General features: G+C 33.4%; 1 protein-coding gene across 2 annotated transcripts in view; it reads right to left on the bottom strand.

The window, feature by feature from the left end:
• The window catches only part of LOC142983612 (octopamine receptor beta-2R-like), a 142,287-nt gene that overhangs the window by 10,713 nt on the left and 116,898 nt on the right, over window positions 1-14,676 (bottom strand). For both annotated transcript variants that reach the window (XM_076130583.1, XM_076130584.1), the window contains 2 exons: window positions 6,701-6,955; window positions 3,236-3,445 (listed from right to left, as the gene is read on the bottom strand). In XM_076130583.1, coding sequence (XP_075986698.1) covers window positions 3,236-3,435 — 200 coding nt within the window. In that variant the 5' untranslated portion in view covers window positions 3,436-3,445; window positions 6,701-6,955. The remainder of the gene's footprint in view (window positions 1-3,235; window positions 3,446-6,700; window positions 6,956-14,676) is intronic.

Genomic DNA, 14,676 nt, shown 5'->3' with positions numbered 1-14,676 from the left:
TATGAGAATCAACGTGAATACTCATTTTACACTGTTTGGCGCAGGTAGCACTGGCCGTGGTTGCATTTCAAAGTAAAGTGCGTGTTCGCGTTAATCATCATGATTTCATGTGAAAGTTAAACCTCGATATTTCTGTATTCATATTATATGCGGAAGATTGTATGATAGGATGTTTATATGGATATTTGTTACTCAATCACGCTTTACCTACTGAACAAAAGAAAAACTTTACACTCATGGTTTACAAACTAGTTTAACACAAAGTATACATTTTACTCCGGGAAATCTTCTCACTAGATTAGGGACTTCTTAATAGTGCGCGAGCTTATTGATATGTCATCAAACGCCGCACTACTATTACCAATATACAGAAAAAAATTATAACACTTTACCCAACCCGGGATTCAAACTAAAGACTTTATGATCAGCAGACGTATACACCACCGTGAGTAAAAGGCAGTAATGTAAAATTTAATTTAAATAAAATGATGTTGTCTTGATGTGATGTAAATAAAATTGACTAGCAAGAAAAAAAAAGAATGCTTCATATTATGTTCATATCTCAAAGGAACATAAAACAATCTAAGCTTAAAAAAATCAATCAAGCCTTTGTTCAATCTCATCGGTCTATCGTCAAAATCGTTTCTGAATTTCATTATGAATCGGGAAAAGCAAACGCTAAGCGCCTTTTCTCGTTAGAGCAATACGCTCTAATTGTTCTCATCGCCATGGAAATACATGGTAAAATATGCATTGTAAATGTCTTAATTAAAAGTTCGCAGTAACTTTAATCCATACTATTATAGCTACGAAGACTGTTAGTCTGTCTTTTATACTTTAAAGGTAAAACCATTCGACTGATTATAACGAAATCTGTCACAGACTTTGCCAAGGTATAATATGTTAAACAAAAAACATTAAATCTTCCAGGAATCGTTATATGTTTGGTGAAAACCGCACCTAAATAATATCTACGTTCAATAAATTTTGAGTTTATCTCAAACAGATAGACAGACGGGATGATTTTATTTTATGCTATGTAGTAAGACTTAATTTTGATCACGAACTTCAACTATAAACATAATAACATGATAAATTTCATCGATCATTCACGAAAATAAAAATTTTAATTTAAATGCTTAATTTGTTAAGGTTAACTCGGTGTTCACCAGGCAATGCTGTGGCGGATCGCTAGTGTTTCTATAAAATCAGCCCCTAAGCTAGAGCTTAAATAAGGGACGAAACTCAGTACGCAAACGAAGCCACGCCTGTCAGCTAGTTAATGAAATCTAAACTTTAATATGGACTGACCTAACCTGAGTCCTAAGTTAATTTTACTTTGATGATACAATTATTATGCCTAACAGACGCTTATCTTCAAATTAAACTTGTTAGTTTAATTTGACAAACTTTAATGAAATATTAGGAGAGGATAATGGAAGGACTTTTGAGACTTCTTAAGGGAAATGTAATTATGAAGATTTTGCTTTTTGGGGCAGTTTTTCATTTTGTATAGTTAAGATATTTGTATTTTTTATAGTATGACGGAGACGGAAAAGTTTGGAAGCATATATGGGAGGCTTTAGCTCAGTAGTCGGACTCAATAGAAGCTAAAAGTCTGCTACTGATTTATACTCAATAATAATGTAAAAAAATTGCGCTACTGAAGTGCGTTTTCTCACAGTCGATAATATCGATTATCAAGAGTTTGTCATATATAATGTACTGAACAATTCGTTCCTAGGACCCTGCTGGTGGCGCTGATCAGTTTTTTATTCGAAATTTAAAAATAAAATACCAATAAAAAGTTCCAGAATCTTGATTGACGTAATGGCCATAACACATTGCTTTATGTACTTCTGAAAAACCATTTCATTAATAAATCTTTACAATAAAAAGTACTCGTTATATTTCGCTATCATTAAAAAAAGGTAAATAAAGCATTCATCGAAGCACAATGGAGTGCCCAATTAAATTAAAATACCTTTTTATTTGAAAAAGCACTTGTAATATTAATTATCTCAAACATAATGATGTCGAATTACAGAACGTTACATAAGAATATATTATACTTTATATAATTATTATTGCCTTTTAATTAATAAAGTGGTTTTTTTATTGTTAAACCTATGTATTTAAAAATATTGACGAATGTTTAGTTGAGCGCAAAACTCGACAACAGATCAACCAATTAATATGCTTTAAGGCACGGAGAAGGTCTTTGTGGTGAGAAAAAGGGTGAGAATAGTCAAAAAATAAATCAAACTATCAGGTACTTGTTTATTTGTCGTTTAGGAACTTGTTGCTAGGATAGACGTCTGTCTCTCAAAGATCCGACAATTTGATTCCGTTGTTCTATAATTGAATAACGTCGGTTATTCCAAGCGTTTATTTACTCTGAACCTCAGAGAATACCGAGTTTCGAGTCAAGTGTTGCCATGACGACGAAATCACTTCTATTGTTTCAACAATATTTGAAGTACCTATCACTAGATATTTGGGTAAAATCTTAAAGTTCCTATTTTTTTGATAATAACTGGAATTTTCAATAAGTCTTTGCAATGTCTAAGCAGATTCTTACAACCAGAGCTTCTTTCGAAAACATTCCATTACTGGTGTTGGTATATATAAAACTGTAGCTCTTTATATATTTGAGAATCAACCTTTAATTTTATAATCAAATAATATAATAGCCGGTATAAATGTAGCTACCATCTTGAATATAATAATAGGGTTTGAAAATGACAAAGATATTTCAAGCAGGCCGTTATCGGATCGTAAACAATTTTATTATTCTCGAATAAAACATAAAATATTATCTAACACGGCTTTTAATACCGCATGAACCATTCAAGGGTACTCAACTTATAAAGTATAACGTTTTATTACTAGGTTTTGCCCGCTATTTTGTCTATATAAAAACATCTTCTGCGGTAAAAAGTATCCTATGTGTTAATTCACGTGATAACATACCACAAATTTTGTACCAAATTGATGTAGTTTAGACGTGATAGAGTAACAAACATTCACATTCATTCTAACACTAAGATTAGTAAGATTTTTATTTTTTTTCACTAAATACCAGATAAAAACTATAATTTGAATTGTGTACACCCCTTAAAAACAAAGTTGTATCATTTAAAATAATATATTTGACCTTAACCATGCAATTTGTTTGAATTAAATGACCTATGTCAAAACTAACGTACATCTAATAAATACAAAGTGAACAAACCTGTGCCTCATAACACTGACAATGACGAGCAGATTGCCCAGCACTGCCATGATGACAATAAGCAGCAGCACCGACATCCGCAGCTTGAAGAATATCTCCTGAGTGAGGTCATCGTCCTCGGCCTCCGCGACTGTGCTGTTCCCAGTCGCGTTGACCGTCGCGTTCAGTGCCGCGTGGTGGGTTAAATTTTCGCGATCCATATGGGGCAGCCTGAAAACATAATGAGTCAGTAAAACAATAAAAGCAGCATGATACTGGAGCTGTCCGTCTCAAAAAAAAACCAAGAGGAAGATTACGATAACGGGGACAGAAGAGTTGCAGCACAATTTGCAAACATGTGAGGTTGAGGAAGACCACGTTTAGTGGAGAAGAGTGTTAGGGAAACTGACCCCACTACCATACGATGGGACGAACAACTAGGGAGAGAGAAAGCGAGATAAAGAGAGAGAGAGTTAAACAACGGCTTCCATTGCGCTGAGCTTAAGGTGGTCGCCACGGTTCTATTTCGAGAATTTGGGTTCGATTTCCATATGTAATAATCACTTGTGCGATTTACAATTAGTTATTCTGGGTTTGGTTGCACCTTGTGCTCGTTGTTTGTGTGTAAAATTCCCCACGACACAAAAGACGCTAAATCTAAATAGATCCCAAATAGACTTCAAACAAAATAAATGTAAATACACCAAATTAAAACGATTCAATGTAACACAAAGTCCTATTAGTGCTAGTAAAATAAGTTACGTTGAATAAATTCATTCCCATTCAGCTTTAAAACAAACGCAAACTTTATTTAAAAGTTGTCGTCCAGGTAATGGATACGGTAATGGACGAAACAACAAAAGGGAACAAAGAAAAGGATTCCTCTTGTATCTGAATGAAAGAGGAAACTAGAAACATTTTGTTGTATCTGAGAAATTCAACAGACTTGAGTGTCGGAACTATCGAGCATCGAGAGTTTGACAGTTAAAATGAACTCAATAATGGTTCCCACAGTGCCCGCTAGAGGCGCTGATCAGATTTTCATGCAAAATTACTCGTTAGTTAACTAGCTTGTTGAAAGTCCATAGCAGTACGCAATCACCTTTGTACAGTTCGCATAGCCGAGTGTCGAGAGTTTGACATTTAAAATCTACAGCATAAATAACTCGCACGGCACCCACTAGGGGTCACTGGTCAAATTTTCATACAAAATGCGTTGAAATTTGCGTCGCCACAGATACCACAAATCATCATTAACGTTTTATTATCTATACGAAATTGTGATAAAATTAACTAATAAACAGATTAACTAGCGAATATTTCTTACTCGTGTAATAACACCTAAGCGTGGGAAGATCGTGTATAAATTCAACATCGATATTATTTACAACGGTAATTATGTACTGTAACGTATTATTTTACTAATTGAGTTGTATAAGGTTTGCCTTTGTTACCTTACGGTTCGTATCGACTCGAATTTCGACCGTGTCAAATTCCTACACGATAAAATTTCGACCCAAATTATTTTATAATGTTTATAAAAAGACTTGCTAACCTTAATAATAGATCTAATAAATAAATTAGTAATCGGTAGCTCGATTCTTTACCACTATCGACTACCACCAACCGCCTAGCTGTCAAGTAATTTGAACAATTTTGGCAGTTTTTTTCTAAAGACAACTCCCGCACTAAGAGTTGCTCTTGTGTCGCGGAGACTCTTACAAACATACAAACAACGGACACAAAGCACAACCAAACCCGAAACAATTATTTGTGGAACGCACAAATAATTGCCCCGTGTGGGAATTGGTTAGAGAGTTTGACACGGTTTGACACGCCTCAATACTCCACAGTAGTAACTGCCATATAAACAGTTTGAATAGATAAACTATCGTTGAATATGCCTCAGAAACCGGGCATAAGGCTACCAGATAAACTTAAAAAAAACTCAAAGCCGCGAGAAGCAATCATTAAAAAAGATAATGTCAGCACAAAACTCTTGCATGTCCCATTTTTAATGAAAAGCCCGCATTCAGATAATGATTGAAATGCCGTAAAATATACAGATAAGGTTCGCGTCAAAAGCGGCTGGAAATATTCCGGACACTATTTTGAATAGCTTTTGATAATACAGATAAACTCCGATCTGTTTCTGATAAGTTTATTCATGAGCTAAAAGAGCCTTTGTTGAAAAGACACGATTAAATAGTATTAATGAAATAGAACCTTTTCGCTACATTACCTATTATAAAACACAGCGAACTAACCGAGTCAGTCTGTTCACGGTAAACTCAAAATCTTCTAAAAAGATTTTTATGTAGTTTAAACAATTTTAGTGAATAATTGGTTTGAGATTTGTGTAAAGTACCTCATAAAACCTAGGCAGTAAATTTTAAAACCATCGGGGTTTACAAACATTTTGCAGTAGTTTAATCAAAACTATTTTTTTTATTTTTATTTATTCATTATTTAAATTTTTTAATCAAAACTGGCCCGGATTTTTAATATTATAAGCAAAGATATTTGTGTAAGTTAGAGATAAATTTTACCAAACCTAAACCACTATGCATTCAATATTTAATGTTTAACTTGATTTTCGTTGTTAAATTATCAGCCAAATCCTTCGACACATGTTTTCAAGAAAGAAAACATGCTGTGCCGACCTCATTAAACGGTGGGATAAGCACAAGACAAAAGAAGAAGAAAAACATGATTTCAAAACCAGGCCAGACGACACCTGGATTCTCAGAATTATAGTAATAACTTTAAAATGAATTATACAGTTATTGCAAGGCTCAACTTTCAAGGAGCAAGAGCAAGCAAGATTTTCGTAAGATTTATGACCGTAGGACGAAGAGTCATAAATTTTCGGATCGAGATGCGAACTGAATTATGTCTGCGGTGTTTTTGTTACGTTACGTAACTTTTTTGTCCATCAAAAAGTTCTGCAGATAATGTCTGGGGGGCGTGGATATTTCTTATGTACTTGTAGATCTGTATGCGTATCACGTATGTCCGTGTGAACGTCAATTTGACTGTCACTATTCAGTACATTGCTGATTTGACACAACGTGTTAATCAAAGTAATCAAAGAGAGAAAACAATGTATAGCATAGTAGTTATAAAACAGTTGGTCTGGATATGTCTAAAATCAACAAACTGGACTTTTGAAAAAAAATTTTGCAGTCGACGATCCTATAAACTAAGAACTTAGTACAGAGTCTTGACATGCACGAATCACTATTTATGTAGATTGTTATTATTTACTCTGTGTATTTCCAAACATTGCTGTATCAAAATCAAACGGCGACTGATTAAATTCTATTGAATTTTGTATTTTGCATACTTCGGCCAGCCTCGCATCCAATGCTCCCTACTTATTTGTTGGACTACATTTTTCTCCATAAATACAAGAAATAGGAAGCTATATAATGTTACTGTACTTACCTGTTTCAAAATGTATGTTAGCTGTAACATATTTATTACCTTTATCTCGCCCGTTTTATCTCCGTTTCACTGACAATCCGACCGCCAGCCTTACTCGCGGTAATATTCTGGATGTCTGTCTCTTCACACATTATTACTTCAAACTTATAAACTCTGTATAATAACACATGTCATTGAAGTGCTCTCGTACATTTTCTTCTTCACCGTCGCTGCCTTTAGCTTTTCATTTACAAAACGCATCGTAGATCGTTGTTATGTCTTCATTTTTTACGTTTTGTTCATGTCGACATTGTTCTGGAACAAAAGAATACGATTTATATTTTTGTTGTTTGAACATCTGATCATTTTTCGTGATTCTAGTATACAGAAGAGATTGAAGTAAGTTGTAGATGATTACTTTTATTTCGCGATTTTTATTATCTGCATTGAAAATTTCTTGAAAATCTATTCTAAAGTTTAGGTGCATATTATTATGTGAAACATAAAGTTAAACTTATTTGTATTTGTAATAAAATACTTTGAAAGATTGAGTTATGTCGGAAATGTTGTTGTTGCTTGAAAAGTATCGACAAGCAAAAGTCCCATAAAATCAAGTACCAAAACCAAAATTTCATGTAAGTACAAAAACATTTCTTAAAAATATTTTTATGAGAAAAACCATTATTGAATCAAAATTTTCATTAAAAGGGCAGCGAGGTTAAACGTACAATTATTTGTAAGTACCCTTTAGAAATTCTGACTCATTATTCTCTGAATGTTCATTTATTTTTCATTTAAACATTATCGCACTTCATTGGTTAATAATTCCTCAGAATAAATGTTCAGCTTTATTTATTACAATGGAACAAAGAAAGGGGCTTAAATTTTTAATTTTCCGACAATTTTCATCAAATTGTTCCCATCGCAATTAATTATGTTCATGATTCTTTCCATTCATAATTTTACTGTTGGGAACGTTATAAAGCGTTTCAATTAAGTTTTTGTAATAAATGCTTCAGTTAACTTAAATTATTAGTTCTATTAGTTTGTTTAAATTATAAAAAAGAACCTACATAATATATTTTTAGGACTAACTCTGTGGCTGTCATTAGTGTGGCGGACTTATGATCATGAGGTCTCGGATTCGTCAACCACGTAAGGTAAAGTACTTTCGGTCTTTTCTGATGTATACTTTAGTATTTATCAATAAAGAAATAAAAGTTAAGCTGATGTTGTAGGAATCGAACCCGACGACCTCTTGACACACTGGTAGTAGCGTGGTTTACTACCACCTCACCACTGCACTACGAAGGCCTTCATAACTGACCAAGTCTTTTATCCCACAGTACCGAAGTCTTAGTAAAATAAGGTCATTAGTAAGATATTCTTTATTTACAAAATTCTTTCAGGCTTTTACGTAATTTGGAAAGCAAAAAACATCACTTGTACAGTTACATAAGCCGAACCATTAAACTCAAGTGATTTATAACTTAATCTCGTGATAGGACACGACTTTGTTCTAGACGCCTGTTACGTAATTTATCTAAAATAAGATACTGTTAAATGAATTCTGGACCGACCTCGCAGTGGAAAAAGCTATTAAAATGTATTTACTGATTTACATTTTAATAAAACCTTTCTATATGTGAATACAATAGGAAAATAAAATTGATATATCCATAAAAATACCCGAATTGCCAAAACAGTAAAGTGCTTGGAAAACGATTGGATGACAAAACCCATTGATTCGGGCATTCCAAAGATGAGTGGAACCACTCCATGTTATCTGTGGAGTCTATCTATACTAATATTATAAAACTGAAGAGTTTGTTTGTTTGAACGCGCTAATCTCAGGAACTACTTGTCCAATTTGAAAATTATTCTAAAGTTAGACAACTCTTTATCGAGGAAGGCTATAGGCTATAAATCATCACGCTACGGCCAATGGGAGCAGAGTACCAGTAAAAAATGTTACAAAAACGAGGAAAATTTTGACCCATTCTGTCATAAGTGACGCAAGCGAAGTTGCGCGGGTCAGCTAGTCATATATGTATATACCTTAGTTGAAAACTATTTAAAAGCCATTCCCAGATGTTTTTGAAGGAATTTGGAATAAATTTGAATGGGATTACAAGAAAAGCATCTCCTTTTAAACAAAAAAGTACCGTCAAAATCGGTTCCCTCGATAAACGCAGTTTTGTTAATAAATTCTTTAAAAGAGATCATCCTCCTTTTTTGAAGCCGTATAAAGTCCTCTTATGTAGACATAGTAGCAAACTTATAATAAACAAAACAGTAGTAAAGGGTAGTAATAAATCCTATTCATAGAATTATTACCAGTTTATAAATCAGACCTTTGTTTTGAATTTAGTAACAATAGAAGAGGAACTTGTACAATAGAAAATTGACGATTTTGTATTTTAATATAATTTATGTTTAAGATTGTTTAACAGTGTTTAATTCTAAAATATTCATGAAATAGCGTTTCGGAGTATATTACTGAGATGAAGATACACTTACTAGAATATTTAATTTCAAAAGGTCTCTTGCATTCTTGAACGGCTGATATCGAATATTTTAATATTGAAAGAAAGCATTTAAATCAATCAAGCAGAGAATAAAATAGAACTATAAGTTAAATCACGGTAATAATACTACGGAGTAAATCAGTCCATCTTCCTTTTGTTGTTTGCATTGTTTTCTGTCTGTCTACAAATAGATAAAATTGTCGTTTAGAAACGTTTTACTACTACTACTACATACGAATGTTTCATATATTCACGTACATTAAATAACAACACAATCATCATTTAAAACGCAGTAACATTTCAAAGCAACATTCATGTTACGAGTAATACTATAAGTACACCCATTCAACAACCGGACAGTTGAAAACCTATTTCACGTTCTATAGTGCAGTAACAGCAATTAATTAAACCTCACAGCCAGTTGCGTTCATCGGTCGGTAAACGATCTGCAGGTTAAGCAACCTTTGGCGCGGTTATTCTTTAGATGGGTGACCGCATAGTGGTATTTGAACTGGACGTCTCTGTGCTTAGGAGGGCACGTAAAAATTCTGTTCCGGTTGATATTTATTAAAACAACAGTCGTTAAGCCATGTCAAAGGTCTTCGGGCGGCTTGAACAACTTTGACACTAGGTTGACCACTAATCATACGATGTATGAATTTAATGACAATGTCTACTACACTCTAAAACTTCAGTCATAAGCAGCTGAATAATTTAACTGGATAAAGTTTGACTCTAATAACTTGGCCCAAACAGGCAAAGAGCAAAATCCCGTGAAAAGGTCACTCGTATGCCATTTTAGGCAACCCCTCCCTAGGGTGTAATAATAGCTAGTTGGCTAAACGGTTATTTCGGTTCAAGAGCGTGTCAATTGTTATGAAAAATAAACATGCTATCCTTTCTAATAATAGAATTTTGAAATTATGAATCTTTACGCACGTGATGCTTGGACATTATTGTTGATGTCTCTTTTATGATTTTGTCCTTGAACACTTTTACTAATTTTTGCTGAATAATATGTATATGTGAAATATTTAAGAGAGAGTCGACTGTTCATTCCCGACGCAACATACCAATGACTTTTCTAAGTATGTATGTATGTATTAGAAATATTTATCACTTGTTCCAACGGTAAAGTAATACATCAACACTTGGCCAGCGTGGGGTACTCAAGGCTTACCCCCTCCCTATTTACGGGAGGAGACCCTTTCCCAACAGTGTGCTATTAATGTGTTACATTTTATAAATGTATTCATTTAGTACATAACATGCAATAAAGAACATTACTTAGACAAAGAATACTTTTACAGACTTTTAAAACAATGCAGAACAAAATAGGTCCCAGAATAGCTCCCTGGAATATCAATAAGATCGTTCAGTACAGTAGACTTTTCTGCTCTCCAGTAAAAACCTAGAAAAATAAATCTTATGGGTATTACTATTTCATAATTCAACGTTCTTTGAGCGCGTCTGAACCAGCCGAGCGGACTTTCGTATTCAAATGAGGAAATAAATAAGGAGCTTATTAAACCTAGTATATTTACAGAAAAAGTTTTGTTCGAGTACAATCATTTTACCTACAGAGTTTTTGTTTCTGCTTTTCATTTATTTTTCATTGGTTTCATTTCATGTGTTCGTGAAACAATAAAGATTGTATATAACAACGTGGGATGAAAATTTCACGATCCATTAGGCACTGGGGCAGAAAGTGTAATATTCTTTGACTTGCCTAAAAATAAATTACATTAACAGATGGTGTTGAAATAAATCTAGATCATCCAGATTATCGTGGGATCCAGGGGGGGCTGTGATAGCTCCCCTGTTTATATTCTCAGTTGACAATTATTTGAAAGCCACTTTGATATACGAGTACATTGCTTTCTCCCTATGATTATAATGGTTAAGACGTTACGTCAAAGCAACAATGTACTGGATGTGACCATCAATTTGACGTGCACTGGTTGTCAACTGAGGCAAATACGCATATAGCATTGAGCGCAATCATTTCTATTAAAAACGAATATTACTTACAATCCATTTGTAAAAGTTATGAATAATCCACGTCTTATAATAGAAGAAAAAGCGATACCAAGAAATATGTTTTCTTCAATTCCTTGAAAGACGGAATAAGCTATTCAGATATTTTTCTCGTGATATTAAAAAAACCGGCGATGTGCGAGTTGGGCCGTGCACGATGGGTTCCGTAGCAAAATATACGAAAAAAAAACCTCTTACTGTGGGGGGACCCTCCCCTAAATAGATATTTTATAAAAAAAAAAAATTTTTTGTTGTTATGGCAACAACCGACATACATAATTTCTGAAAATCTCAGCTTCCTAACTATTACGGTTAATAAGATACAGCCTGGTGACAGACGGAAAGACAGCGAAGTCTTAGCGATAGGGTTCCGTTTTTACATTTTAGATACGGAATCCTAAAAAAAATAATGTACTTCTTACATCATATTACAGACACTAATGTACGTGGGTGCGTACCAATTGAAGTAGGAACAGAACGCAATATAGAACAAAACACCGTGGACCGGAAAAGCCTATTTAAACTTGCGCGACAGGTCACCAGATGTGTCTGGATATAGTTTATTGACTAGAAAAGCAATAGTATAATTGGTTGATTTTTTGGGTTGACACGTTTTGATTTCAGTTATTTAGGAATTTTTATAAAGTCATTAGAAATATATTTCTGAATCAAAGTTACTTTATCATTTTTAACACTGTCGCTGAGGAAAAAACAGAAATTAATGATCATCTTCTATCGACTTAGGTATATACTAATCTGGTAACTGTTTGCACATAAAAAAATATTTTCAATTTCAACATATTTTTTTAAATAAACCGTTAATTTCCTAAACTCATAACAATTTCCATTCGTCCATTTCTATGATGACTAACTCCGACCTAAATATTACTTCCTCAATCCACAACAAAATCAAATTAATTGCCACATCCAGTTATTTTAATTCAGTAACGTCGGTCGCCCACCGGACATAGTGTAATGTTTAATTTCCTTTGTATTTCGTTCAATCGAAACTTATTGTTAAAACGGTAACCATATTAAATTGGTCATTTTTATAAACGTGTTTTATTACAATGATTTATGGTTTCAGTAAAATATTATTAGCTGATAAATAACCTAGATTAGAAGCTATTAATATTCTGTCGTCAAAATATTATTTCGCTTTGAAGTTACTGACCTAGGGATATTTTATAGCCAGTATTAATATTGTTCCGGACTAAATATCGTAACTTCTATATATTTATGTTATTTAAGAGATTTCGAGACCTAATTCAACCGAAAATAATTATATCTAAGATTTTTCTTCATTTACGTTATTTACTGATAGAAATAGCGTCCCGGACGAGGTCCCGTTTGATTGATATAAGTTTGAGTGGGTTTAATTATACGGTTTTTTTTATTCACATAAACGTAAATAAATGAAACATTGTAAATCGTTTTCATAAAAAAATATAACATGTTTAATATTTGAAATATTATGAATTGCAAATTGTGTTAATTTGTTGTAATATTAAACTCTATTCTAGCATATCGCTAGGCAAATTATTGTAGTTAGCTAAAATAATAATATGTAACATTTCGTTAACAAGTGTTTCTGAAACTACATTATAAATGGACAAGAGATATCTAAGGGCATATTAAATTAGTAGGACCCTGAGGTCACACGACCAACCTTTCAGACGTCAATTTGTCAAAGGGTCAAATGAATAGAGGTCAGTACATAAATCCATTAAACTAAAAGACCTCAATAATATTGTTACTTTGTTGTGTATTGTATTGACTAGTTTGTTGGACCTTCATAAATTTTATATTATTACTAGCGGCCGCCTGCGTCTTTATACACGTGGACTTTAGTTTTCCCGTTTTCGGAACATTTTTTATTATTTATCTAAATAAAGGAAGTCTCTTCCCACTTTAGCCTTCTTCGAAGGGAAATTTCCGAAAGTCCGCTCTTAATGCTCCTCTACACCTTTTAAGAAATTTTCGGCAGATACCAGAGAACGTCACTTTTTACGATCCATACTATCTTCCCTTGCTTTATTTCCATCCATACATTTCGTTATACAGGGCTGTCATTTATGCAAACGCATTTTCTACGTTATTTTTCAAACCGTTCTCAACAATCATAAAAACATAAATAATTTCCTACAAAACTATCAAAACGACATTTAATCACACAACAAAATTGTCTCTACTTGTGAATCGGACCGTAAATCTCTAACAAACTGCGTTCCGATGTTGAATTCGTAAATGAAAATGTTGTTCATTCAGCCACATAGTGTGTTGGACCGTGAACCTGGGCAACGTGTGATCGACATTGTTACATCGAAATTGTGGTAACGGCTGACAATCTTCCGGTCAACTGTGCGAGTACCGTACTGCTTGAAATATTTTGTCTTGAAATAGAAAAAATAGTAGGTATCTTTACGACACAGTATATAAACATGTCATTGTATTTATCCTTCGATAAATGAAAGTTTGGATGTTTTATTAAATGTGCATGTTTGCCGCAGTGGTTTACATGGGGAAAAATATTAGTGAGATGAACACGAGTATTTGTTCCGAGCCTGGATTTTTTATCTGGAATGGATAGAATAGGATGTATTTAGAAATATTTAAGTATGTTTATCAGTTATTTGGTAACCATTGTATAAACTCTGCTTAGTTTGGAATCAAATGACCACATGTGAGTTGTCCAAAAAACAGGTAGTATTGCAAAGAAATTTGAATTTTCTAGCGATCAATACACACATACCATGTTGTTCACGTACACCGAGTCGTCTCAACAAATTGGCTGAATTATGAAATATGGCCGGGTTATATCATTGAACATTATTGTTTTAATTAAAGCGATACACAATACCGCTCTGTATAGTAAATACTAATTAAAGTTAATTAATTGTGTGTTGTGTTGCGGCAGTTTCGTGTTTGTTTGTTTTTAATGGGTCGCTTTTGGAGGAATGCGGATCATTATTTACCCGTGAGTTTTTATATCATAGCAGAACACATCGAAAAGATAATAAAATTATCCAATTTAGTGTCGCCATTATAAAGTTATGCACGTACATATAGTTATTTTGATTATTAATTTTAATGTATAGTGATTTGGCCGTTTTTAGTAAATCGAGTCGAAGAAAAATGCGCATTCTTCTGATGGGCGTAACTAATAATTAACTAATAATAATTGACTCAGAAAAATAATGATGTTCCCGGAGTAGCAAATTTCGGATTTCGATTTCGATGACTTTAAATAACACAGCGAGCGTGTAGAACAGCTAGGTGCCGAATATTGTTAATGTGTGTCGCTAGACTTAATAGGGCTCAACATTTTTGATCCCGACATCTATAAAAAATACCAAAGGTTTATAAAAATACGTTTTTAAACATTTTTACGAACGATTTTGACAGGCTATTTGCTATAAAACGTAACGTAATCTAAAAGCACTTTACTAGACTAACAACATCCGTGTAATC

Source organism: Anticarsia gemmatalis, chromosome 24, assembly GCF_050436995.1.
Source record: "Anticarsia gemmatalis isolate Benzon Research Colony breed Stoneville strain chromosome 24, ilAntGemm2 primary, whole genome shotgun sequence".
Taxonomy (NCBI): domain Eukaryota; kingdom Metazoa; phylum Arthropoda; class Insecta; order Lepidoptera; family Erebidae; genus Anticarsia; species Anticarsia gemmatalis.
Note: the sequence above shows the minus strand (reverse complement) of the source record. Positions and strands in the feature narration are given on the sequence as shown.